Here is a 26,862-nt window from a genome sequence, read left to right on the forward strand (position 1 = left end):
CATTCAGCATAGACATTGCTGAACTGGCTGGAAGGATATTGTGGGCAATGGACTGAATACACAGGGACCAGGGTTGCCGAGGGCTAGGGATCTGAGACGACACAGAGAGGAGGACCTGGAGGCATTCCCTCCCAGGTCCCCACACACCTGTTTTTGAGCGAATCCCAAATCCCATGCAGTGGCTCTCGTGGCGGCCCTGGCATGCTGTGCCACCTAACCTCTCTGTGAGTTCCCTAACCTCTCTGAGCCTTGGCTATGCCACCTGCAGGAGAGGAGTGCTGGTGGCTGAGGCTCGATATGACTGGGGGCAAGAAGATAGAGCATGGTCTAGGACACCTCAGTTTGGCAGTTACATCCAAAATCCCAGGGATTTTTTGGCCTTGGACACTGCTCTGGGCTCACATTTATGTAGGACTTACACAGACAGGAGAGCTGGGCGCTAGCACTTCCTTCAATCGCAGCTGAGAACCAGTTCATCCTCCCCTCCCCACCACCACCCCTTCCTTTTTCATTGGTGCCAAGTACTCTTGAATCTTGCCAGCGGCCAGTGTAGGCACACGACCGAGGATATACAAAGATATCCCCAAGCCAACACAGGGTGCTGTGGACTGGGATAGAGCTTCCCGGCCTGGTGACAGGGCTCATTCGGTGGAGCAGCAGCTCTGTGGCCACATTTACCCCTGGTGCAGCTCCAGGCCCCAAGTAGGTGAACTGAAAGCCTGGGATAATTAGAGCTAATTACATGTGTGCAAACAGCCATCCCTCCCCAATCTACCCCCTGTGATCCTGCCCCAGCAAAGGAATTTTGCTGGCACAGCTTGGGCTGAGCATCTGGGGGAAGGGCACCCAGGCAAAGAGCCCCTGGGGCCCAGGGGTTGGGGTGAGCTCTCCACTTCTAGAATGCCCAAGCTCCTGCCATTACACAATCCAGTATGTGCTGTAGCCTTGGATGCCCTGGGATGGCTGTTTAGAACTTGGTCTGAGCTCCTCTTGGCCTTGTGCTGTGTGGGTCCTGGCGGCATGGGCCCCAGCATTTGGGTCCTTAGGTTTCTATTATCTTGGCCTCCTGAGCATTCCTGTCTCTGTGAAAATTCGAGAGGGCTCTCTCCTTGTCTCCTGCCTGAAGCTGAAGCCTCGGGATGAGGAAGGGACAGAGTCTGGTGCTTGGTTTTTGGAGATCAATTTGTCTCTTCCTGGATATGCCATAGGACCCCAAAAGAGTGATTTTTCTGAGCTTTCATTTGTGCGTCCCTACCATGCATGCCTCTTCTGAGACAGGGAGTCCAAGGGGAAGGAGAAAGGTGTGAAAGGCTTTACACTTTGAACTGCTAGCCTGAATCTGTGATCTAATTTTGTGGTTTCAGGAGCCTTTGGTGAGTTGGGTTTGAGAGGTGGCAGGGTAGAGTTTTCTATTTCTACTAGAGGCCCAATGCACGAAATTCGTGCACGGGGGTGGTGGTAGTCCCTCAGCTGGGCGTGCACCCTCTGGCAATCCAGGACTCCTCAGGGGCTGTCTGACTGCCAGTTTAGGCCTGATTCCACAGGGATTGTTGGCTCCGAACCCCTTGCCTACCTGCCTGCCTGATCGTTCCTAACGATCTTGCTTGCCTGCCTGCCTGATCACCCCTAACCACACGCCTGCCTACCTGCCTGATCACCTCTAACTAATACTGCCCTCTAGATCTCACATTGATGCCTGATCACCCCTAACCACTCTGCCTGCCTGCCTGATAGCCCCTGCTTGCCTGCCTGCCTGATTGCCCCAACCACTCTGCCTGCCTGTCTGCCTGATCATAACCATTCTGCCTGCCTGACTGATGCCCCTAACCACTCTGCATGCCTGATCACCCCTAATTACTCACCTGCCTGCCAGATTGCCCCTAACCACTCAGCATTCCTGCCTGATCACCCCTAACTGCTCTCCTGCCTCCCTGCCTGATTGCCCCTAACCACTCTGCTTGCCTGCCTAATCGTCCCTACCGCCTCTGCCTCAGCCCCTGCTGCTCCACGCCATTGGGGCCAAACCATGGCCCTGATCTAGGTTGGGTGGCAGTTGGGGGGTGGGGCTGGCTGGAGTGAGGGGCCGCAGGCAGTTTGCTAGCCAGCCCCTCTCTGATTGGGATGGTGGGCCCTCTTGGGAGTGGGGCCGGCCTGGACAATCCCCACCCTGTTTGGGGTGGGGAGGCTCGGAGGGGGCTGGGCCGGCCGGGTCGAGGGGCTGCGTGTTGTTTGCTGGCCATCCCTGCCAGGGTGGCAGGACTGGCCAGGGCAAGGGGCTGTGGTCATTCCGGTTATTTCAGTAGTTCCATTCAGTTGCTGGGCTTTTATTATATAGGATAAGAGTAAGAACACTTATCAGATAGTCTTTCACATTTATATTATGCAGTAGAGTAAGAATGGGTCTTATGATAGAAAAATGCTCACTTTACAGTTTTTTCCCCCCAGATAAATTGTGTAATTTGAACATCTTTTCTATCGGAAAAGTGGAAGACTTACATTTCATATTGAAGAGTTAAACTGACATTGTTGGTAACAATTCTAGTTTTGATTGAAAGTGACTGGCTAAGCAGTTCATAGTTGTTTACAGTCACACAGTGTTACTTACAAGTCCATTATATATTTAGAACTTGAAGTCTATGTTCTCAGCTAAATTAATATACCCAGCTATATCCTTTAATTTTTTTTTTTACACATTCATTACCTATAGAACTTCAAGAAAGTCGAAATCATTAAAAGTTTATTTCAGACTATGGGGATCCATAAGTATTCATTATTTTCTCATTTCTAAATATTGATTTCCATCATTGCCTGCCTGTCTGATATTTTGTATTGTTCTAAGCCATTTCTCTACCACTCACCAATTTTCTCTTTTCTTATGGAAAAATATTTCCCAGGAAGTTTTCTTTGTTTTACTCTTTAACATTACTTCTAAAATAAGGCGATTTCATCATCTTTTTAAATGATAACATGCTGGCTAGTTACTTGAATAGTTTGTCATTTTACTCTATTAATAACTTAAAAATGCAAATAATGGGGGCTTTGCCTCATCTCTTTTAAAATTTAATTTCCTCTCTCTCTCTCTCTCTCTCTCTCTCTCTCTCTCTCTCTCTCTCTCTCTCTCTCTCTCTCTCTCTTTCTCTCTTTCTCTCTCTCTCTGTAGTCCAACGGTGGTCACACCCTGGGTATAGATTTGATGTCACCGTCTTTTCTGGTAAGGGCTGTTATCTTGTATTATATACCATTTACCAGTTCTTTGAACATACTGTTATGTAAATTGTGACATATACTGATTGATTGAAAAGAAAAACAAAATGAATGAAGAACTAAAATAAATATAAATCAAGTTTATGTATGAAGGTGAAATCTTTCCATTTATTTCCCATAAAGGCAAGAAAGGGAGTCACGAAAACAAAATCCAATTTTAAAATTATTTGTTAAGTAGCCGTTTGTTCATTTATTCTATAACTTATAATTAATTGCATGTCTACTATGCATCAGGCACTGTACTAGACAGCATCAGTGTTACCTGAGAATTTGTTAGAAATTTAAAATCTTGTTCTCCTCTCTGAAAGTCTGGGGTGAGGCCCAATAGTCTGTATTTTAATCATCTTTCTAGGTGATTCTGATGCACTTTTAATTTTGAAAACCACTGGGGTAGCTACTCTGATTATTGATTATCTAATAAATATTAAGTGAGTGCCAATTTCATGCCACACACTGGAAATATAGTAGTAAATTTTCCTTGGTTTAAATCAGTGATTCATACTGGCCTATAATTTCAGAAGCAAGCAAATAAAAAATTGGAAAGAAACTATTGGAAACAATTTTGATATTTCTATTGACCTTAACCAAATAACCTATAATGAATTAGTAAAGTAAGATTTGGCCAACTCTGTCATATGCACATTAATAAAGGAGGTCAGAGACATAGAGGTGAAGTTACTAAAAAAAAAACCTAAAAACTGCTGCTATTTGGTTTTAGGAAATAGTCTGGATACCTTTTTTTGGGTTGACCCCACTATCAGCAGCCTAGGATTCTAATGGTACAAAGACAAATGACAGATCATCTACTTAGTACATTAGTGTGATAGTCACTAGCCAATACAAATGTCTTGAGGCACTTTCTGTTTTACTTAGCAGTGGTTGGCGATATAAGCATTTGGCCCAAATTAAAATGTGAGGTTTTTTCTCATAAAATATTTCTATGTTTATTTCTGAATCTAAACTGTCAAAGAACCACTTTCCCCAATATATTTCCTCCTTTACTTATAGTTTTTCCAAGTTCATTATGTTGCAGCATGGGTCAGTACTTCATCATTTGATGGACAACTGGATTGTTTCTGTTTTTGGCTAATAGGAGTAATGCTGCTATCAACCTTATGTACAAGTTTTTGTGTAGACATATGTATTCATTTATCTTGCATATATACCTAGGAGCCAAAGTTCTAGGTTATTTGGTAAGTAACTTTGTTTAGCATTCTGAGGAATTGGCAAACTGTTTTTGCAAAGTAGCTGTACCATTTTACATTTCCACCAGCAATGTTTGAGTGTCCCAATTTCTTCATATCTTCACCAAACATTGCTATTTTTTTTCTTTTGGCCTTTTTTATTCTAACCATTTTAGTGGGTGTGAAGTAGTATCTCATTGTGGTTTTGATTTACATTTCCCAGATTGTTTATGATATTGATCATCTATTCATGTTTCCATTGGCTAGTTATCTTCTTTGGAGAAATTTCCTTTCAGATTATTTTCCAATTTCTTAATTGGGTATTTGACTTTTCATTGTTTAGTTGTAAAGGTTCTTTATATATTCTGGATATAAATCCCTTATCAGATATGTAATTGGAAAATATTTTCTTCTCTTCTATGGGTTGTCTTTTCCCTTTAATTTCTTTTTTCCCCTCTAGAGAATATCAACCACTGAGTTACTTTCTTGATAGTGTCATTTGAAGAACAGAAGTTTTTAATTTAAAAAATATATATATTTTATTGATTTTGTACAGAGAGGAAGGGAAAGAGATAAAGAGTTAGAAACATCGATGAGAGAGAGTCATCGATCAGTTGCCTCTTGCACACCCCCTACTGGGGATGTGCCCGCAACCAACGTACATGCCCTTGACCGGAATCGAACCCAGGACCCTTCAGTCCCCAAGCCGATGCTCTATCCATTGAACCAAACCGATCCTGGCAGAAGTTTTTAATTTTGATGAAATTCAGTTTACTTACTTTTTCTTTTAGTGTTATACTAGTGACCTGGTGCATGAAATTTGTGCACATTAAAAGGGAATTAGAGGGAAAATTTTAATATTGCTATTTGCCCTTTCTTTATAATAGAAGTGTCAGAGATGAAAGAAAATTAGTAAAATGTATATGAAAATCTCCCTCCTGTCAGAGTCTGGGGCATACCACAGAACTCAGAGCCAGGTCCCCACCCACTCATGTGTGCCTCAAAATCTCATGAGACTCAGACCCGGCTGGCTCCCCCCCTACTTGGCTAGATCCAGACACAGCCAGCCCTACCCTCATCAAGGTCCACCAGGTTGGGGGGCACAGCCTCAGGTTGCCTGGCCTGGTGCTAAAATGGGAGGGCATGGCATGAGGTCCACCGTCAAGCCCCGCTGGGGGTGGAGGGAGTGCAGCCTCAGGTGCCCTGGCCTGACACCGGGGAAGGGGTTGCACCTTGAGGTCCCCTGTAAAGCTCTGGGGGGGGGGTTGCAATGTGAGGTCCCCCATCAAGTCCTATGGGAGGGAGGCACAGCCTGAGGTTGCCCATCAAGCCCCATATAGGCAGGGGGCATGGCCTGATGTCCCCCATCCTGGCACCAGGGTGGGGGCACTGCCTGAGGTCCCCTGTCAAGCCCCACCAGGTGGGAGGGGGATGCAGCCTTAGGTTCCTACTGATTGCTTGTTAAGGCTCATTATGGGAACTCAGCCTCCGCTGTGGGCACAGTCATCTTGTGTTAAGCACATGTGTCAAACACAAGGCCCGCAGGCCAAATCTGTCCCGCCAGGCCTTGCAATGTGGCCCGCACCGCGCTGTCATCACTGCACTCGCTGTGTTTCCATCACAATGACAGTTTATGACTGTTCAGTAAACCATTCGGCCCGCGATTTAGGCTGGATTTTAGATTTTGGCCCCTTCTCTGATTGAGTTCGACACCCCTATGTTAAAGGATCCCCACCTCTGCTGTGGCCACAGCCATTTGTGTTACAGAATCCCTGCCTCTGCTGTGGACGCATTTTTGTTATGGTGTGATGGTCAATTTGCATATTCCCGCTTTATTAGACAAAATCTAAGAAAGTTTTGCCAAACCCAAGGTTACAAAGATTTATTCCTACTTTTTGTTTTAAGAGTTTTATAGTTTTAGATCTTAAAATTATGTCTATAATTGTTTTGGGGATCTCCAAGACCACCCCCAGGTTTTATAATTCACTAAGAGGACTTACAGGACATAATAAGTCATATGGTCATAATCACAACTAAGACTTATTACAGCAAAAGTATACAAAGCAAAATCAGCAAAGGAAAAGGGTGAATTGGACAAAATCCAAGGGAAAAAGACACCAATTTCCAGAGTACTCTCCCAGTAGAGTCACACAGGATGTGCTTAATTCCCCCAGCAAATGACTTGTGAGAACATATGCACAATATTGCCAACCAGGGAAACTCATTAAAGACTCAGAACCCAGGATTTTTACTGGGGCTGCTCACATAAACAGCTTTTGTCTGGAACATACTAAAACTCCAGACTCCCAGAGGAAAAGCAAGTGTTCAACAGAAACCATAGTGTTGCACAGTTTCGGTACAGTAAACCACTGTTATCAATTTTGGAAGTGATGGGAGCCCTCCCCAAATCCAGGTTTCCAAACTCCAGCCAGGAGTCAATCTTGTAAGCAGGCCTTTCCAAGAATAGCACTTCTGGCTTGCTGTGGTAACTCTTTTCTGCACAATAACCCATTTAGACTTAAATTATTTTGTATGATGTGAGGTAAGGAGTTCAACTTAATTCTTCTGCATGTGAATATTCAGTTTTTCCAGCACAATTTCTTTTTTTTTCTTTATTGATTAAGGTATTACATATGTGTCCTTATCCCCCATTGCCCTCCTACTCCCCAACCCCTGCTCATGCCCTCACCCCTCTGTATCTGTGTCCATTGGTTAGGCTTATATGCATGCATACAAGTCCTTTGGTTGATCTCTCTCCTTTACTCCCACCCTATCCTACCTTCCCTCTGAGGTTTGATAGTATGATTGATGCTTTTCTGTCTCTGTATCTGGTTTTGTTCATCAGTTTATGTTGCTCATTATATTCCACAAATGAGTGAAATCATGTCATATTTATCTTTCTCTACAGACTTATTTTGCTTAGCATAATGCTCTCCAGGTCCATCTATGCTGTTGCAAATGGTAGGAGTTCCTTCCTTTATATAGCAGTGTAGTATTCCATTGTCCAGCACCCTTTCTTGAAAAAAGCTATCTTTGCCCCCATTTAATTTTCTTGGCACCCTTGTTGAAAAATAATTGACAAAAATATAATGATTTATTTCTGAATTCCCAGTTCTATTTCATTGATCTACATGCCTAATCCATGCCTGTATGACAATATCTTGATTGTTGTAGCTTTATAGTAAGTTTTAAAATTAGAAGTTATAAATCCTCCAACTTTGGTCTTCTTTTTTAAGATTGTGTTAACTATCATGGATACCTTAAATTTTTCATTTGTTTGTTTTAAACTTTACTTTTATTGTTGATACTATTACAGATGCGACCCTCCCTCCCCCATAAACTTATTAGTTTCTTCAAATAATCTAGTTGGGATTTTGATAAAAACTGTGTTCAATCTGTAGATACATTTTGAGAGTATTGCTGTCTTAACAGTGTTAATTGATCCATGGACATATGATTTTTTCCCATTTATATAGGTCTTTAATTTCAACACCTTTTGTTTTCAGAGTACATGTTCCACACATGTTTTGTTAAATTTACTCCTAAATATTTTATTCTTTTTGATGCTATTTTAAAATGAATTGTTTTTGTTTCGTTTTCAGTTTGATGATTATTACTGTTTAGAAATCTGATCAATTTTAAAATGTTATTATTTAACTTGTTTTTAATGAAAAAATTTTAATGTTGACATTATTGCAGGAGTCCCCTTTCCCCCTCTTTGAAGAGTGATCTTCTATCATGTAACTTTTCTGAACTTATTTATTAGTTCTAATTGTTTTTTTAGTGAATTTCTTATATATAAGATCATTTCTTCTGTAAATAGAGTAGTTTTACTTCTTCCTTTTTACTCTGGATGCCTTTTATTTCTTTGTATTGCTTAATATCCCTGGCTAGAACCTCCAGTGCAATACTGAATAAAAGTTGCAAGAGTGAACATCTTTCTCTTGTTTTGATCTTAGGGGGAGGAAACAGTCAATCTCCAACCATTCACTATGTCAGCTGTGGATGCCATTTATTAGATTGAAGAGGTCCCCCTCTGTTTCTAGTTTGTTGAGTATTTTTATCATAAAAGGGTGTTAGATTTTATTACGGTAAATATTTTTCTTAATTAGGATGATGTGGTTTTTAATCCTTTATTCTTATGTATTACATTAATTGATGTCTGGATGTTAAAACAACCTTCAATTCCTGGAATAAATTCTACTTCATCAATGGTGCATAATTCTATTTATTAGTTGCTGAATTTGGTTTGCTAGTGTTTGTTGAGGATTTTTATATGTGTGTTTATAAGGGATATTCATCTTGTAGATTTTTTGTAATGTTTTTATCTGATTTTGATATAAAGGTAATATTGGCCTCATAGAATAAGTTAGGAAGTTCCCCTTTCTTCCTTTTTTGCAGTGGTCTGTGAAAAGCTCGTGGTAGAATTAACCAATGAAGGCATATGTGCCTGGGCTTTTCCTGTATGGGAAGTGTAATTACTTATTTTATCTCTTTGTTATAGACCTATTCAGATTTCTGTTTCTCCTTGAGTCAGTTTGGATAATTTGTATCTTTCTAGAAACTTGTCCATTTCATCTAAGTTATGTAATTTACTGACAAATGGCTGCTGATGCTATCTACACTAATAAAAGAGAAAAATGCTCATTGATTGTACCTTTGCTACACCCACAGCCAGTCAGGAGTTATATGCAAATTAAGCCAAGAAAGATGGAGGGTGAATTTGCGTATGCAGGAGGGGTGGGCTGCGCCTGATGCTGCCAGCTGGGACCAGGCAGCCATCAGGGACCAGGCAGGCCAGGCAAGGAGCGCCTGATGCTGCCTGCTGGATCAAGACCATAATAGGTAACTGGGCAGTGGGTCGGGGGCAGTGCCGGATGCTGTGTCCAGGCTGCCATCAGGGATCAGGCAGGCCAGGCAGGCAGTGCCTGACACCACCCTCAGGGTCCAGTCCACCATGGGGGATTAGGCAGCCCAAGCAGACAGCGCCTGACATCATCTGCAGGGTTGAGCTGATAAGTAAGTGGGCGGAGGTAACAGGGAGAGCCTGACGCTGTCAGCGGGGTCCAGGCTGCCATTGGTAACCAGGCAGGCCTGGCTGGCAGTGCCTGACTCCCTGAACGGTATCCAGGCTGCCATCAGAGACCAGGTAGGCTGAGCAGGCAGCACCTGACGCTACCTGCAGTGTCCAGTCCACCATGGGGGACCTGGCAGGCCAGGTGGGCAGAGCCTGATGTCGCCTGCTGGGTCGAGGCCTTGATAGGTAATGGGGTAAAGAGGGGGGAGGCAGTGCCTGATGCCGCCCATGGTGTCCATGCAGCCATTGGGACCCTGGGTAGGCTGGGGTGGCCTGGGTCTCTGGGACCACTGTCTGACCCCAGGCCGCCTGTGGACACCAGTGGAACAGGCTGGGGTTGAACATTTTAATGAAAATGGGATGCCTGTGCCCCGGTCTACCATGCCCAGTCCCTGGCGAGGAGAAGGCAGTTGGCAGTTAGCAAGCACCAGGGTTTGGCAGGAAGTGGGAGCAACCTGCAGGCATGCTACCAAGAAGAGGTGCTAACCATGATGACGCAGAGCTGGCTGATAGAGGCACGCAAAGGTGCAGATGAGGTGGCTCTCGCTGACACTGAGCTTGGAAAGTGCACCAACAGCCTGATGGACTAAATCGCCTTTCTGAAGAAGGTGCATGAAGAAGAGATCACTGAGCTGCAGATACAGATCCAGAATGCTCAGATCTCCATGCAGATGGACATGTTTTCCATGTCTGTCATGCTGAAGGACATCCGTGCCCAGTACGAGAAGCTAGCTGCCAAGAACATGTAAAATGCAGAAGAATGGTACAAGAGCTGCTTCACCATGCTGACCGCGGTGTCCTGCCAAGACACCTACGGGATGCACGACACCAAGGACGAAATGTCTGAAAGCTGCTGCCTTCTCAAGGCCAAGACCCCGGAGATCAAAGCATTCTGGGGCATGAACTAAGCTCTGGGAAAGCAGCTGTGAGAGCTGGAGGATAAGCAAAACTCTGATGTTATGCAGGACACAATCAACAAATTAGAAAATGAGGTGAGAACTACTGAGAGTGAAATGGCATGATATTTAAAAGAATACCAGGACCCCCTCAATATGGCTTTGAACATTGACATTGCAGCTTACAGGAAACTCTTGGAAGGTGAGGAGACTCAGCTCAGTTTCACCAGCGTGGGAAGCATAGCCAGTGGCTTCTCCCAAAGTTCCCAGATCTTTGGTCGATCTGCCTAAGGTGGTTTACAGACCAGCTCCTACTTGATGTCCAATCGCTCCTTCCCTTCTTAATACACCAGCCATATCCAGAAGGAGCAGATTGAAGTGGAGGAGACCACTGAGGCTGTAAAAGCTCAGGAAGCCAAGGATGAACACCCCTTTGAAGAGAAGATGAAGAGGAGGAGAAGGAGAAGGAAGTGGCTGATGAAGAGGAAAGAGAGGAAGAGGAAGAGCAAGAAGGTGCCAAGGCAGAATTTGGGGATGCAAAAGAGGAAGAAGAAGAAGGTGAAGGAGAAGATGCCCAAGAAGCTGAGGATGAGAATCAAGATGAAGGTGCTGGGGAGGAGCAAGCAACCAAGAAAAGATTGAGCCCCCCTTTCCTTAATTATTTCAGGAATAATCCTCCTGAAACCAGGTCAACCCCATCACCAACCAAGCAGTTGAGTTCCCAATACTATATGAATTAATAAGTCAATATATATAACATTCTGAGGAGACTCAGGTTTGACATTAAATGTTATGCTATGACTTTTCTCCTTATGCAGAGTATCTGTTTACTTACAGAGTGGCTTCTTGGCTTGCTGCCAGCCTGTGCATGGTCGATGCTTATGAGTTCAGGATCTATGACAATGTGAATAATTCAGATGTTTACAACAAAAACACATGAATACACTGATGTTAATGTTAAACTTCATGGAAAAAGTAGTCCTTTGAGTCTTTGGTGGTAGAAATTAAAGACCTCAAATCATGTGTGATAAACAGTAAATAAAGTTACACTGAATGACAAAAAAAAAAAAAAAAAAAAAAAAAAAACAAAAAAAAAAACAAAAAAAACATTAGGGGCCAGGAAACATTCAAAGAACTAGGGAATCATTCCCAAATCAGAAAGGGAAGTCACAGGTTGTATATTTTTGCTATGAATATAGTATTTCCTACTACTTACAGCATATCCAATGTAATGTATTAGATGCCTTCCTATCACATGAAGTAAGTATTCTCATAGAGTAATACTGGTACATATGTTATAGTTATGGCAGTATGTCATACCCTATATATATTAATAAAAGGGTAATATGCTAATTAGACCATGAGACCTTCCAGAAGTCTTTCTAGACAAAGCCATGGTGGCAGGGCTGAGGCAGAGGCTGTTAGGGGTAATCAGGCCAGGAGGGGAAGGCAGTTGGGGGTGATCAGGGTGACAGGGGGTTAAGTTGTGGGCAATCAGCAAGCAGTCAGAATGGTTAAGGGTGATCAAGCAGGCAGGCAGGCAAGTGGTTAGGAGCCAGCAGTCCCAGATTGCAAGAGGGTAGTCCAACTGTCAGTTTAGGCCCAACCCCACAGGGGTCTCAGATTGGAGAGGATGCAGGCCGAGCATCCTCTTATCCCCACCCCCACCCCCACTCCTGTGCACGAATTTCGTGCACCGGGTCACTAATATCCTTATAATCATTTTTATTTTTTTAAAGCTTGGAACTGATGTCCCCTCTCTCTATCCTGATTTTAATACATTGAATTCCTCTTTAAAAAATTTTTGGTCTGTCTAGCAAAAGATTTTTCAATTTTGTTGATATTTATTTTCAGAGAAACATTTTGGTTTCACTGGTTTTCTCCATTTTTCTCTTCCTTATTTTACTTTTTTATGCTAGTTTATTATTTTCTTTCTTCTCCTTGCTTTTTGTTTAGTTTGCTCTTTGGTTTTTTTTTTGTGTTTTTTTGTTTGTTTGTTTGTTTTTGTTGTTTTTTTTCTTGTCTTAAGGTGGAAGGTTTGGTTCTTAATTTGAGAGCTTTTTTTTAAATACAAGCATTCATAAGTTTCTCTTTGAGCACTGTTTAGCTGCATCCAGTATGTTTTGGTATGTTGTATTTTTATTTTCATGCATCTTAGAGTATTTTCTAATAGTCCTTGTGATTTATTTCTTAATACACTAGTTATATAGAGGTGTGTCTTCAAATTTCCACGTATTTATAAATTTCCTTCCCAAATTTCCTTCTGTTATTGGTTTCTAATTTGATGTCATTATAGTCAGATAACATACTTCCTCTGTTTTCAATTCTTTTAAATTGATTGAGGCTGTGTTACAGTTTATGATTGTAGCAAACTAAGCTATAGATCAATCAGAAGTTTAACAAATAACCAGAGAAAGAGATAGCTAAAATCCTTTCATATATTAGTATTTGTGTAGCTCTTGTTACATATAAGTTAATTGTTTTCTAAAAGGGTTATACCAGTTACACTGCTGTTATCTACTCATGAGTCTACTAGCTTCATTGTAACCTCTTTATCATAGATGTTACATTTAATATCCTATATAATAAAGAGAGAATAAGCTAATTGACCCTCACACCATTGCAAAGATGGCAGCACCCACAGTCAATAAGGAGGTAATATGCTAATCGACTTCCATGCCCTCAAATATGGCGGTGCCCACAGCCACAAGATGGTGGCACCCAGTCCCCTAAGCCCCACTGAGGCAGCAGGCACCCAGTCCCTTCAGCCCCCCAGCTACCCAGGGCTGGCCTGAGGCACAGACAAGCCTCAGATGGCAACTGCCCAGCTGACATCCGAGGTGCAGGCAAGACTCAGATGGTGGCTGCCCAGCCACCCAGGGCCGCCCAAGGCTCAGGTAACCAGGGCCAACGGAGGCTTGCATTGCCAGCAGTGTCAGCAGCAGAGGTGTGATGGGGCATTGCCTTCCCCTGATCACTGGGTTTCCTCCAGCCCCTGAGGGCTCCTGGACTGTGAGAGGGGGCAGGCCAGGCTGAGGGACCACCTTCCTCCAGTGCATGAATTTTCATGCACTGGGCCTCTAGTTGGTTTATAATTCTTCAGAGTATTTATTGTTCACTGTGTTATAATACTTTATCAGAGGAACAGAGATAACTTTTGATTTATATTCTTTCCTTTTCTTTACTCCCAAGACACCTGGAATCTCTGTGACTCCAAGTAGTGCCTCCTTTTCTAGTGCATATAATCAAAAGACATTTAAAGATAATCGTCAAGGTCAATGGCAACGTCGAAGACGGCTGGATGGAGCACTGAACAGAGTCCCAATTGGATTTTATCAAAAAGTATGGAAAATTTTACAGAAGGTGAGCATAACACTTTGCAGGTGTCTCTATTTTCCTCCTTGCATTCCTCATTCTCCTTGGCTGAGATATAACATGACTGTGACATCATAGCAGTTATATAGATGTGAAATGCTACATGATGAAACCTAGAAGAAAACCTAAAAATGAAAGAGTTGATTTGTTATTTTGACAGTATTGATAATTTAGTCTCTTTCTACTGTTATTGCTATGGTGTTGTTTATAAATTAAATTTTAAAAAAATCATCACTTCTCTGTTTTTGCTCACAATTGGACATTGTAGGACATTGTGATGCATTTGCTGCTAATCAGATGAATTTGTAACACTGTGTTGTTAATAACTAAATGTCACTATAGTAAAATAATTGCAGCATCTGAGTGGTTTGTATAAAAAATTCTTACCTGTATTTTTTTTTTTGGATGAAAACTACTAAATAAATGCAAAGTCATAATGATGTTAATAGTCCAAAGACTTTGTTGGCATGACCAATTTTGTTTTTCTTTTAAAGGCTTAGTTTGTCAAAGACATTTAAGGGGATGTACCATTATGTTTGTGACAGGTTTAGAGGGTCAGGAAGACCATTGTACTCATTCATAGGCCTCATTCATAGTCTCTTAGGTGCCACTTTTTGCTTCATTGCCCTTGGCAAGAACCTTAAGAATACTTCCTCCAGGACTTCAGAACCTTTAGTTGTATTTCTCCCCTTAACACATTAATATTCTTCCAGTGACAAAATCATGCAATCATTTGGTAAGGTGGAAGTTGAGTCCATAGACTATCAACCCTGCAATCTTCCTCTCAAATAGTACCTAAAACTTGCTTTCAGTCCATCTAACTTCTCGAGCACAGTGGTGACATATATGTACCTGGCTTATAAAAATTCAGTTTCACAGACATATATTAGGTACTGTTCTACACCAAATACCATAGAAGATATCTGTTCTTGTCACTACAGAGTTTAGTTCATAGTTATCTTAATTAGCAGCTATAATGCAAGGCCAAGATACATATGATAAAAGTGTAGAACCATGAGGCTGTGAGAATACAAGAGAATAACATTTGAAATCTGATGAGGGAGATTGGTATTTTGTGGTGGAATCAACACTTGGACTTGAAATCCTGATCTAAGAGGAAAAACAAATGCCCTGTTTTTTGTTTTGTTTTTTTGTTTGTTTGTTTTGTTTTTAAATATATTTTATTGATTTTCCACAGAGAGGAAGGAAGAGGGATAGAGAGCTAGAAACATCGATGAGAGAGAAACATCGACCAGCTGTCTCCTGCACACCCCCTACCACTGATGTGCCCACAACCAATGTACATGCCCTTGACCGGAATCAAACCTGGGACCTTTCAGTCTTCAGACTGATGCTCTATCCAATGAGCCAAACCGGTTTTGGCTGCCCTGTTTTTTTTTTTATTCAATTCTTTTCAGATTATGAATGTAACATACTCACAGTGCACACATGCCTAAAGGCTAGTACAAAGACTGTTGAATTTGATTTATGAAACATAGAATAGAAGTGTCTGGTAGAGTTACTAAAATAATTGGATTGAAATCTTTATCTGTGGTGTAATATATAATGTTTTGATTGATTTAAAATCTAAAATGGCAAGTCATTAGTTCTTATTGGCTTTTAGTAATTGAATTGATGTTTAGGAGGAAAATAAAATACCATTCATTCCTATAGTATGTCTTAAGCACCTGCTGTGCACTAGGCAGTGCCCTAGGTGCTGGCAGTGATACAACAAAGAGCAAAACAGACAACAATCGCTGATCTTATAGAATTTACATTCTACTAAGAGAGATAAATAATAAATAAATAACAAGCATAGCAAATAAGTAATTACATATAATGTTAAAAGATGACAAGCCTGTGGACTGAAGGGTCCTGGGTTTGATTCCAGTCAAGGGCACGTACCTAGGTTGTAGGTTCAATCCCTGGCCCTGGTCAGGGCACATGCAGGAGGCAACCAATCAATGTGTCTCTCTCACATCAATATTTCTCTCTCTTTGTCTCTTCCCCTCCTTTCCTCTGTCTCTAAAAATCAATGGGAAAATAACCTCAGGTGAGGATTTTAAAAAGAAATCACAAGTACTATAGATGTAGAGAGTATTGATGGGGATGTTTAAATAGAAAATGTAGTAACTGCGTATGTCCAATAAATTTATATCTTGAGATTTTTTCTAAAAATCTTTCTGAAAGCCTATTTGTGATCGCTCTGGGATTGAGTATGGTATCCTTCCATGTAGTCTCTGAATCTTTGGGGCCAGTTGGTTGCCAAAGGTAGACCTTCCCTACGCCTTCCACTCCCCTAAGTAGAGTATGAACCTTAGGTCTCTTATAGTTCAACCCTGCTTCTTGCACATAGTGATCACAACCCCTTGTCAAGCTGCAGGGCCTTTCACTGGCTTGTGATTACTTAGCACCTCTCCTGTGAAGCACACTTAGACATATTAAGTATCTCCTTATAGTCTCCCAGTTGCCAGCATAGCCTTATTGACAGCATGTTTTTGCTGTTTTGCAGTGTCATGGACTTTCAGTGGAAGGTTTTGTTCTACCTTCTTCAACCACTAGAGAGGTAAGATTCTGTCATTCACATTTATGTGATTTCTAGCTTGTCTGACTAAAGTATTTCAATGATCATTTTTCAGAATAACAGAACTGTGCTTTTATAAATCAACTGAACATGAAGTTTGAAGAAATGAGAGAATGTTTTTAACAAGTAGAACAAGAATATTAATGAATAATTACGTATTATATTAGTTATATAAGAGCAGCTTCTTTTAATGATTAAATTGGGCTTATTTATGTGAGTGTTACCAGAGTTGGAGGGCAGACAAGATAAACACCTAAGAATGAATGATTTCTCATGTCCCTATTTTTCTTAACCCCAACATTCTGTGGTAGAATGCTTGTAGACTATTAGATCATAAACCAGCATCCTTAGCTCCAACTATATGTCACAACAATCTGAGCTCTCATCTCCAATTTAGTGGATTATAGTTTCCAGGGATAGGGCTTGAGCACCTATACTTTTTTTGTTTTTGAGCATCTGCACTTTTAAAAAGTCCTTAGAATGACTCTGATATATAACTGTGATTGGAAAACATTGCCATGAAACACAGACATAGTTTATCAGGTACTTTCACATTTTACTTTTCGCCCAAACATATGGAAAATTTAAAGAAATGGTTTGTATTCAAAATCAATAAATAGGTTAGAATTAGGAATCTAGAAATAGTAAATTGGACAGTAGAAAATTCTCAAAAACACTAGAATTGTTACAGATATTTTCTGGAGAGTCAAGTATAGAAAGTTAATGCTCCGCTTCAAGGCTTTACTCTTGCCTATAGACATTTCCTCTAATAAAGAACACTGTGTTCTCTTTGTCTTTTCTCTGCCTTCCAGCAAGATTGAAATGTTAATAGAATCCTATATAATAAAACCCTAATATGCAAATCAATCAAACGGAGGAACAACTGGTGTAATGAATGGTTTCTATGACATGCACTGACCACCAGGGGGCAGACATTCAATGCAGGAGCTGTCCCTGGTGGTCAGTGCACTCCCACAGGGGCTTGGCTGAAGAGGAAGCCAGGAGCCCAATTCCAGAAGCCAGGCACACGGCTGAAGAGCACAGCAGTGGTGGTGGGAACCTCACTCACCTCCGCTGCAGGTGAGCAGTAAGGAGTGAGGGGCCCTGGCCTGCGAGATCCCTGGACACCAAAAGGGATGTCTAATCCAGCAGGTGGATATCCCCTGAGGGGCTCCAGACTGCAAAAGGGTGAAGGCCAGGCTGAAGGATCCCGTTCTGGTGCACGAATTTCATGCACAGGGCCTCTAGTTAATAATCCTACCTAATAAATAAGAGAGTAATATGCAAATTAACCATCACTCTGCTCTACAAGCCACGCCCACAAGCCACACCCACCAGTCCATCAAATAAACCCAACCAAGATGGCTACAGCCACAGAGAGCAGGAGGGAGGCATTTCCCTGGCAACAGAGGAAGCCAAACTTTCAGCCTGCCCTTGCCGGCCTACACCTCCACTCAATGCTACAAAGTTTCAATTATAGAAGGTAAACAAATCCAAATAGAAACGGCTGCAGCCATGGGGCGAGCAGGAGACTTGGCTCTGCTCCAGGCTACAAAGTTTCAATTGTAGAAAGTAAATATATCCCAGATACCAGGGCCTCAATTTGGGTTGCTGGGGGACATGGCTGGCTTGCAAATCACCACAGGCCCCTCGCTCAGGCCACCCCATGCCCCATGGGAACCCCCACCCTGATCTGGGACACCCTTCATGTCAAACCAGCTGGCTCCCACACATGCACCAGGCCTCTATCCTATCTAATAAAAGAATAATATGCCGAAACCGGTTTGGCTCAGTGATAGAGCGTCGGTCTATGGACTGAAAGGTCCCGGGTTCGATTCCGGTCAAGGGCATGTATCTTGGTTGTGGGCACATCCCCGGTAGGGGGTGTGCAAGAGGCAGCTGGTCGATGTTTCTCTCTCATTGATGTTTCTAGCTCTCTATCTCTCTCCCTTCCTCTCTGTAATAAAAAAATCAATAAAATATATTTTAAAAAAAGAATAATATGCAGATTGACCATCACTCCAATGCACAATATGGCTACCCCCTATGTGGTCAAAGATCTTGCCCCTTTGTGGACACAAGATGGCCAGCAGGGGAGGGCAGTTGGGAGGGACCAGGCCTATAAGGGAGGGTAGTTGAGAGGGACCAGGTCTGCAAGGGAGGGCAGTTGAAGGCAATCAACCCTGCATGGGAGAGCAGTTAGGGGTGACCAGGCCAGCAGAGGAGGGAAGTTGGGGGAAAACAGGCTGACAGGGGAGCAATTAGACATCAATCAGGCTGGCATCGGAGTGGTTAGGGGGTGATCAGGCTGGCAGGCTGAAGTGGTTAGGGGCAATCAGGAAGGCAGGAAGGTGAGCAGTTGGGAGCCAGCAGTCCTGGATTGTGAGAGGGATGTCTGACTGCCCGTTTAGGCCCGATCCCCCCTGCACCTGTGCACGAATTTTATGCACCGGGCTTCTAGTCCTATATAATAAAGAAGTAATATGCAAATTGACCTTCACAGCCTCACAAGATGGCTGCCTATGACCAGGCCAGTAGGAGGGTTAGTGAGGGATGACCAAATGACTGAACAGCAGGCTGCATTGGGGGGCTGTGAGGGGCGACCAGGCTGATGGGGGGTTGCAGTTGAGGGTGACCAGACTAGCAGGGGGGCATTTGGGGGCAATTAGGCTGGCAGGGGAGGCAGTGAGTGGTAACTGCGCCTGCAGGGGGGCAGTTGGGGGTAACCAGGCTGGCGGCGGGGGGGCAGTTAGGTGCGATCAGGCAGGCAGGCAGGTGAGCAATTAGGAGCCAGTAGTCCAGGATTGTGAGAGGGATGTCCGACTGTCTGTTTGGAGATGATGCAGGCTGGGCTGAGGGACCCCCCCCCCCCCCATGCATGAATGTCATGCAATGGGCCTCTAGTAATAATACATAACTGAATGGTAACTTTAAGAGTTTTTTAAAGTATCTTCACACATTCTTTAATTTTATCTTCAACACAAGTATGTGAGATAGCTAAGAAAGAGATAATGGTAGAACTAGTAACTGACAAAGAGAGGACCTGAACCAAGGTTTTTAGATTCCAAATCTGCATTACCACCTTAAACTGTATATTTAATATAATTTTGCCAAAAATTATTCTTCAATCCCTTCATGCTAAATAAACTTCATATTTCTTTATGCCCATTTTAACCTGATAGTATATTCATGATTGATATATAATACCTTCAGTCATTTTAAGTTCTATTTAGTTTTTTCATTTATCCAGTCATATTTACTTTTAAATGACTATAAAAACTCATGAAGTTGCTATACCATATGCTGTTATTTACACAATCATTCCCATGTTTAGCTTACTTCTGGTCTTATGCTTGTGACTAATGCTGCTATAAACACTCTTGTACATAGAGTTTGTTTTGTTTTTTCCCTTTTGAGTTATTTTGTTAGGATGAACTCCCAGAAATAGGATTGGGATTAGAAGGCAGCAATACTTTCATGACTCATTAGGCAATGCCAGACTGCCTTCCAAAAAGGTTAAACCAATTTACTTACTTACTTTAAAGTGCTCTTGGCTACAGCGTTTTTACTGCCTTTCAGAATAGATGAACTAATGTCTCCTGATGATTGGTCCTTCATAAGTGATTTTCTTTTTCTCTATTGCAGATGACTCCAGGGGAGATTAAATTCTCTGTTCATGTGGAGTCTGTCCTAAATCGTGTGCCTCAGCCAGAATACCGCCAGCTTTTGGTTGAAGCCATTCTTGTTCTCACCATGATGGTAGATATTGAAATTCATAGTATCGGAAACATTATTGCTGTGGAAAAAATAGTGCATATTGCCAACGACTTGTTCCTTCAAGAACAGGTAGGCAAACCTATTGTTTTCTCAAAAGGGAATATCTGGCACTAATCTGACTGCATTGCAAACTCTTCCTGAAGTCACCGTCACTTTCCTGTGCCCTATACTTAATCGCTATTTTGTGGGTCCCTTTTGTGATGGCTCTGAACTGATTGCAAAGGAAGTAGGCTGCGAGATGACCTGCCTTTCACCATATATTATATGCCTGTTAGATTGTAAAGTTGCTTGGAACTCATGAGCTTTTATGCTTTTCATTGTATTTCAAAATTTTTATTATACTACTTTTTATTGTGATAAGAATTTAATGAGAGACTATTGGGTGTCATACCCTCTCTGAAGTATTAAGGAAAAGAGAATATCATATTTTAGTTTTGGTTTGGTTTTGCTTCTGATGCTTACCTATAGGAAAATATTAAAGTAAACCTTTTAATTCTACATTTTTTTCTTAATAAAATTTCTTCCAGGAAATTAACTATATTTTTAAAATATAAACTATTTATTGAAAGCCTTCCAAATGTTTCCTAGATTCAGTGTAGGAACACATAAGGTGATGGACATGCACTGTTGTCCATAGAAAAATCTCTAAGACATTGACAGGTGTTTTATTCTCTTAAGCACTGGGGGGTTGGAGGGTGGGAGGGATTCAAAAAAAAGTAAAAGTATCTGGGATTTTCTAGGATAATCCTGATTTTAAATATTCTGAGTTTCAGTCAGTTTGTGAATCAGAAATGCAATCTTTTTTAGACATAGACCCTAGCTTAGAAAGTTTATAGTATACCTGAATTAAGTAATGTAGAAAGAAATACTGGTAAAATGCAATATAACAATACACAGCTGAAATCAGTAGTATTAGCATGACTCAGACTAAAGTCCCTCTAAGGCTGTGGTTGGCAAACTGCAGCTCCGCGAGCCACGTGCGGCTCTTTGACCCCTTGAGTGTGGCTTCCACAAAATACCACAGCCTAGGTGAGTCTATTTTGAGGAAGTGACCTTAGAAGACGTTTAAGTTTAAAAAATTTGGCTCTCAAAAGAAATTTCAGTCATTGTATTGTTGATATTTGGCTCTGTTGACTAATGAGTTTGCCGACCACTGTTCTAGGGTGATTTGTAAGTATTAACATTTGAATTTTAATAGGAATAACTCATTTAATCAACACTTTTATTTAACTCTCAAACATTCTATTGATAAATAATTAATACTTTAAATGTAATATATATTACAGATCTAGTGGACAGATTTAGTGAAAAAATGCATGTATAAAATATATTCCCTGCTTTGTGCATCACCCTGATCCCTTCCTAGCTAAACAGCCTATGATCCAACTAGTTGGTGATGGGGAGGAGGCTCTGAGTTACCCTAATCAGACTTTAATTAGTATGCTTAGTAATTTTTCCTTTCCCCTGTGTTCTTCCACCCTTAAAAAACAAACAGAAAACCCTCGGCGCTGATGATATCATGTTGGCAAAGGATCCTGCATCTGGTATCTGCACTCTTCTGTACGACAGTGCACCCAGTGGCAGGTTTGGCACCATGACCTACCTCTCCAAGGCAGCCGCCACCTACGTGCAGGAGTTCCTGCCCCACAGCATATGTGCCATGCAATGAGGCCTTTGGGCTCTGGCTACTAGGAGCCTTTTGCCAGCTGGTTCCTGCCTCTGCTGATTATGCATGGAACTGAACTGTGATGGCCTGATCACTCCCACCCTACCACAAGGAGAGTAAACTTTTCTGACAAACTAACTGCTTTAGAAGAAGTGAACCCTTGTTCAACCAAGCTCTTCACTGTGGTTCTTAATTCTTTAATGGGTCACAAAAGTATGCATGTGTTTTTATTCTCTAGACCTGTTACACACTTAGTGTTCTAACTGCTGTTTAGGGAGCAAGTATTAATAATAATGTATTCTTCAAGTTTGGTTTTCCTATGTGTAGTTTCCTTGTGCGAATGAGTGGTGGGTACTTTGAGACATTATTTCAAGTGAGTAAAGCCTAAATTGTTGCATTTTATGCTGCCATGAATTGCAAATATTTATTCTAAATGCCTTTTCTTGGAAAAAGAGCATAGCAGATTATAGTTTTCTTCTTTATTCTCATGTTGCCTTACACTGAATGATATGCTCCCTCCTGTGTAGAATTATTGTTTCTGCTTTTGCCTTTTCTGTATCCGCACACATGATTTCTAGTCTCCCTTTGGTGAAATGTCAAAAACTGAAAGTCTAGGGTGTATAGTTCAGGATTTGTGCATTAACACTTGAAGTCAGTTTTGTGAAGATTGCTAGGACTCAGATGTGTATTTGTAGTAGAAAATGCAGAATAACCCAGAGCAGTGGTCAGCAAACCATGGCTTGTGAGCCACATGTGGCTCTTTGGCCCATTGAGTCTGGCTCTTCCACAAAATATCGCGTGCAGGCGCGCACGTACAATGCGATTGAAACTTCGTGGCCCAATGCGCAGAAATCGGTTTTCGGCTCTCAAAAGAAATTTCAATCGTTGTACTGTTGATATTTGGCTCTGTTGACTAACGAGTTTGCCGACCACTGACCCAGAGAAATGAAGCCAGGAGCCCAATTCCAGAGAGGAAAGGGGACAGAAGAAAAGATGCCTAGGGTGTATTATGCCTAGGAAACGAAGAGGAAATCAGAGGTGGCTCCGTGCCCTGAAGAGAGCCTTTAGCACCTACTCCTGGCCTCTGAAGAGTAGGCTGGCACACCTCACAGAGAGTAATTGAAGCTTCTGTCTTTGGCAACCCGGAATCAGCAGTCAAGTCTCTGGATGCTTTCCTGAGCAATCTTTCTTTGTTTTCACCTGTTCTCTAGCTCACTCACCTACTTACTTTCTACAGCATCCACCCCATCCCCAGTTCCAGGCCCTCCCATTTATTAAAATCTCAAGTCTTCATTTCTTAATTCTAGTGTTGGTGTATAGCTTGCTATCTGTGGGCATATGTTCATTTCTTGCACACATCTGCATTTGTGTGTGTCTAAGCATACACGGGAAATTTTCTGAATATAAGTACCTTTATGTGGTTGTGTATCTGCAGCTATATTTGACAGACTAAGCAAGTATGTAAATATGAGTGTTGCTTGTGGCAGAGGGCAGTGACTGTGGCCTCAGACAGACCTCAGGTCTCTTTCTCTTTTTATTAAGACTATTAATCCTGTCATGGGGACTCCATGCTCATGGCTTCATTTAATCATCAGTATCTCTGAGAAAGGTCCCTACCTCCAACTTCCATAACAGTGGGGGTAAAAGTTTCAACCTCTGAATTTGGGAGGGACATATTTTGTCTATGACACTATCCTCTGATTTATGTATAAAAGCACTCCTAATTTCTCTGCTTACTCTCAAAGAATTTCCTACTTCAATCTTCTCATTCCCCCTGATTTTTCTGTTTTGTTTTTTTCTCCAATAATGGAGATGGAGATGAGGGACTCTGTGAATAATTTTTTACAGAAACATTGACAATCTTATGAGCACACATGAATAAGTGAGCATAATAGGGTGATAGAAAACAGAAACAAAGAGAGGATGGTCAAGCTTCTCAGTACCTCTTATAAAGCAAATGGAAACACACAGTAAGTAGCTTTCTGCTTACATGATTTTCTGGTCATGTACAAAGATACAACCCGTCCTGAAACATCGTCTTTTCACTTGCTGCAAGTGTGCCCCAACCACACAGAGTGCATCTGCTGTGGCACAGATGAAAACCACCACTCCCTCCCATACTAATTAGCCTGTGTTGACACCGATGGCTGCATTTTTCTGGGTTACTAAGTTGTCCAGCACTATGCTGCATTCTCACTATGTTTCACTTTTAAAACAACTTTTTAGAAAACTTGATTTGTATTTTACTCATTTTAAGCATGTAATACTAAAAAAGATAGATTTCTAAAGCACTTCTGTTTTTAAAATAGAATAAAAATAGAATTTCCAATTAAATCATGTGTGAAGCTTAACATGTGTTCTTGTGATTGGAGTTTATTTCATGGTTCTATTTTATGTAATCTAATTATATACTACCGTCTAAGCTCATTAGTTGGGTCAAAGTAGAATAATATTAATACATTAATCACACATTATACATTATATTATGTTATACTATAGTCCCAGTGCATGAAATTTATACACTTGGGGGAGTGGGGAGGTCCCTCAGCCCAGACCGTGCCCTCTCACAGTCCAGGAGCCCTCAGGGGATAGCCAACTGATGGGCTTAGGCCCGCTTCCCCATGGGACATCCTTAGAGATGCTGCGGAGGCAGGAGAAGCTCCCGCAACAACCCCTGTGCTCACCAGCCATGGCTGAGTGGTGTTCCCCTGTAGGAGCACACTGATCACCAGGGGGCAGCTCCTGCGATGAGTGTTTGCCCCCTGGTGGTCAGTACTGATTGTGTCATAGAGACTGGTCAATTTGCATATTAGCCTTTTATTATATAGGATAATTTATGTAAAGAAAGGCAGTTTTACAATTCAAATACACATCCGCTAAAACTAGGCTCACTAAATTCAATTGGGTTTATTGACATCTTTAGCGAACCTGTTCTAATAAATGAATGACTGATTTTTACTCAGCATTAACAATTGTGTGTAAATGGTACTTCTGTGCTCTGGAAGGGCTAAGGACAATTTTTTTCTCGTAAATATTATAAATATTCAGCAGATTCTTGTTTGTACTAATTAGCTTTTTGTGTAAAAGGAAAAAAAAGGGGGGGGGGGCGTTCATCCAGTAAGGATGAACAATTGCTGTAGTCCCATCTTGGTTAGTTAGGTTTTACTACATTATGGGAATTTTATGCAGCTGGTGGGGCAAAAGTTGTTCTTATCCCCAGCTCACAAAACATTTACCATCCATTTTGCACTTGTCAAATACCTAGTATCTTTACTAATGCAGTGGAGATACAGTGTTTTCCACATATAGTCTTCACTTTCTAGTAAACTTGGATAACCTTAGGTCTTGGTTTTCCCAGAACAGTCCCCATCTATGCCCATTGTCCTGACATAGTTATTAATAGCACTCTCTGTTACTCTCAAAAGTGTACCAATTTGGATGATATGGTCACCTTAAGCAGAACACTTAAGCAGAAGTCTGATTTCTTTTAAGGTTAAGCCTAAAAACCAACAACCTATTCTCAAAGCAATACTCAAGTAGTAAAGGCATGGGATGAAAACAACAATGGGGGTACACTTTCCCAAAAATTAAGGAATATTTGGCATAATGCCAGACATTGTTATATGGGCATTTGTCAAGGACTGAGGCACTTAGCCTTTAAGCAAATTGTTTCAGATCAAACAACTAGTACGTGGTAGAGCTGGGATTTGAGCCCAAGCAGTATGATTCTAGAGTTCAAATTTGTTGAGACATTCCTCAAAGAAAAGACATTAGAAAATGGTATGAAAACAAGGGCCAGAATGTTATGTACAGTTGACATATCAATAGGCAGATTGTGAAACACACAAAAGAAGATGGCCAAAGGGTAGGTACCTTTATAATATATTTGCTTTCCCATCTTCCTGCTTCTGCCAGCAAGTAAAGGCAGGAAAAATCAACAACAGTGGCTCAGCCCAACCTGACCTACTATTAATAGTTCAAAAACAACCATTAACAATAATGCCTGAGGAAAGTCAGTCAAGGAACTTGCTCAGTGTCACCACACATGGTAAACTTTGGAGCCACGATTCAAGCTAGTTCCTCTGAACTCCCGTACTCTGGCTGCAAACCCATTACTTTGGAAAGGGTTTTCTTCCAACTTAAAGACTGTATGGTTATTAAGCATGTGGAAAACTGAGGTTAGGGACTTATGGCAAGGTTTGTGCTCTGTCTTAATAATAAACAAGGGTCCAGACTCCCTGTGAGATTTGCTGCAGGAATATGCTGCCAATTCCAAAGCCTCCTGGAACAGTTTATCTTTCACTACTGTTGAACCCTGTTGCCAATTGAGGATATGGTTTCCAGTTTAAAAGCGAAGTTCCTACATTTAAGTGTTCAGTTACCTGTTTGTTTGCTAGATCTGAAAGAACACATAAAACAATCTTTTTTCATGTCATCTGATTGGAGTCCAGATTTTGGGGTGTCAGTTGGTCAACCTTGCCCTCTCCCTTCCACTGCCTATCCAGTAAGGTCGATTTTCTCCTTATAGCATCCACCTGTCTTGATCTCATCTTTCAATTCTTTATTGTTTAAAGTATTACATAAATCTCCCTTTTCCTCCATGGATCTCTCCCCAGCCACTCCCAGCACCCAGAACATATGCTCATCCCCCTACAATCTGTGTCCATTGGTCATGCTTATATGCATGCATACAAGTCCTTTGGTTAATCTCTTACCCACTCCACCCCCTTTTCCCTGCCTTCCCTCTTAGGTTGGACAGTCTGTTCAATGCTTCTATAACTATGGCTCTACTTTTGTTCAGTTTATGTTGATCATTATATTCCATAAATGAGTGAGATCATGTGATACTTATTTCTCTCTGACTGGCTTATTTTGCTTAGCAAAATGCTCTCCAGGTCTATCAATGCTATTACGAATGGTAAGAGTTACTTCTTTTTATAGCAGCATAGTATTCCACTATGTAGATGTACCACAGTTTTTTAACCCATTCATCTGCTTATGGGCACATAGGCTGTTTCCAAATCTTAGCTATAGCAAAT

At 41.6% G+C, this 26,862-nt stretch overlaps 1 protein-coding gene across 3 annotated transcripts in view; it reads left to right on the top strand.

The window, feature by feature from the left end:
• PHKA1 (phosphorylase kinase regulatory subunit alpha 1) overlaps positions 1-24,174 on the top strand; it is a 205,390-nt gene extending 181,216 nt beyond the window's left edge. For 2 of the 3 annotated variants that reach the window (XM_036439888.2, XM_045582388.1), the window contains 5 exons: positions 3,161-3,211; positions 13,614-13,784; positions 16,309-16,362; positions 20,026-20,226; positions 21,653-24,174. In XM_036439888.2, coding sequence (XP_036295781.1) covers positions 3,161-3,211; positions 13,614-13,784; positions 16,309-16,362; positions 20,026-20,226; positions 21,653-21,826 — 651 coding nt within the window. In that variant the 3' untranslated portion in view covers positions 21,827-24,174. The remainder of the gene's footprint in view (positions 1-3,160; positions 3,212-13,613; positions 13,785-16,308; positions 16,363-20,025; positions 20,227-21,652) is intronic. The other variant, XM_036439889.2, reaches the window with a different exon arrangement.
• Positions 24,175-26,862: the final 2,688 nt, after the last annotated feature.

The sequence above is a fragment of the Pipistrellus kuhlii genome, unplaced genomic scaffold (genome assembly GCF_014108245.1).
Source record: "Pipistrellus kuhlii isolate mPipKuh1 unplaced genomic scaffold, mPipKuh1.p scaffold_m20_p_16, whole genome shotgun sequence".
NCBI lineage: Eukaryota > Metazoa > Chordata > Mammalia > Chiroptera > Vespertilionidae > Pipistrellus > Pipistrellus kuhlii.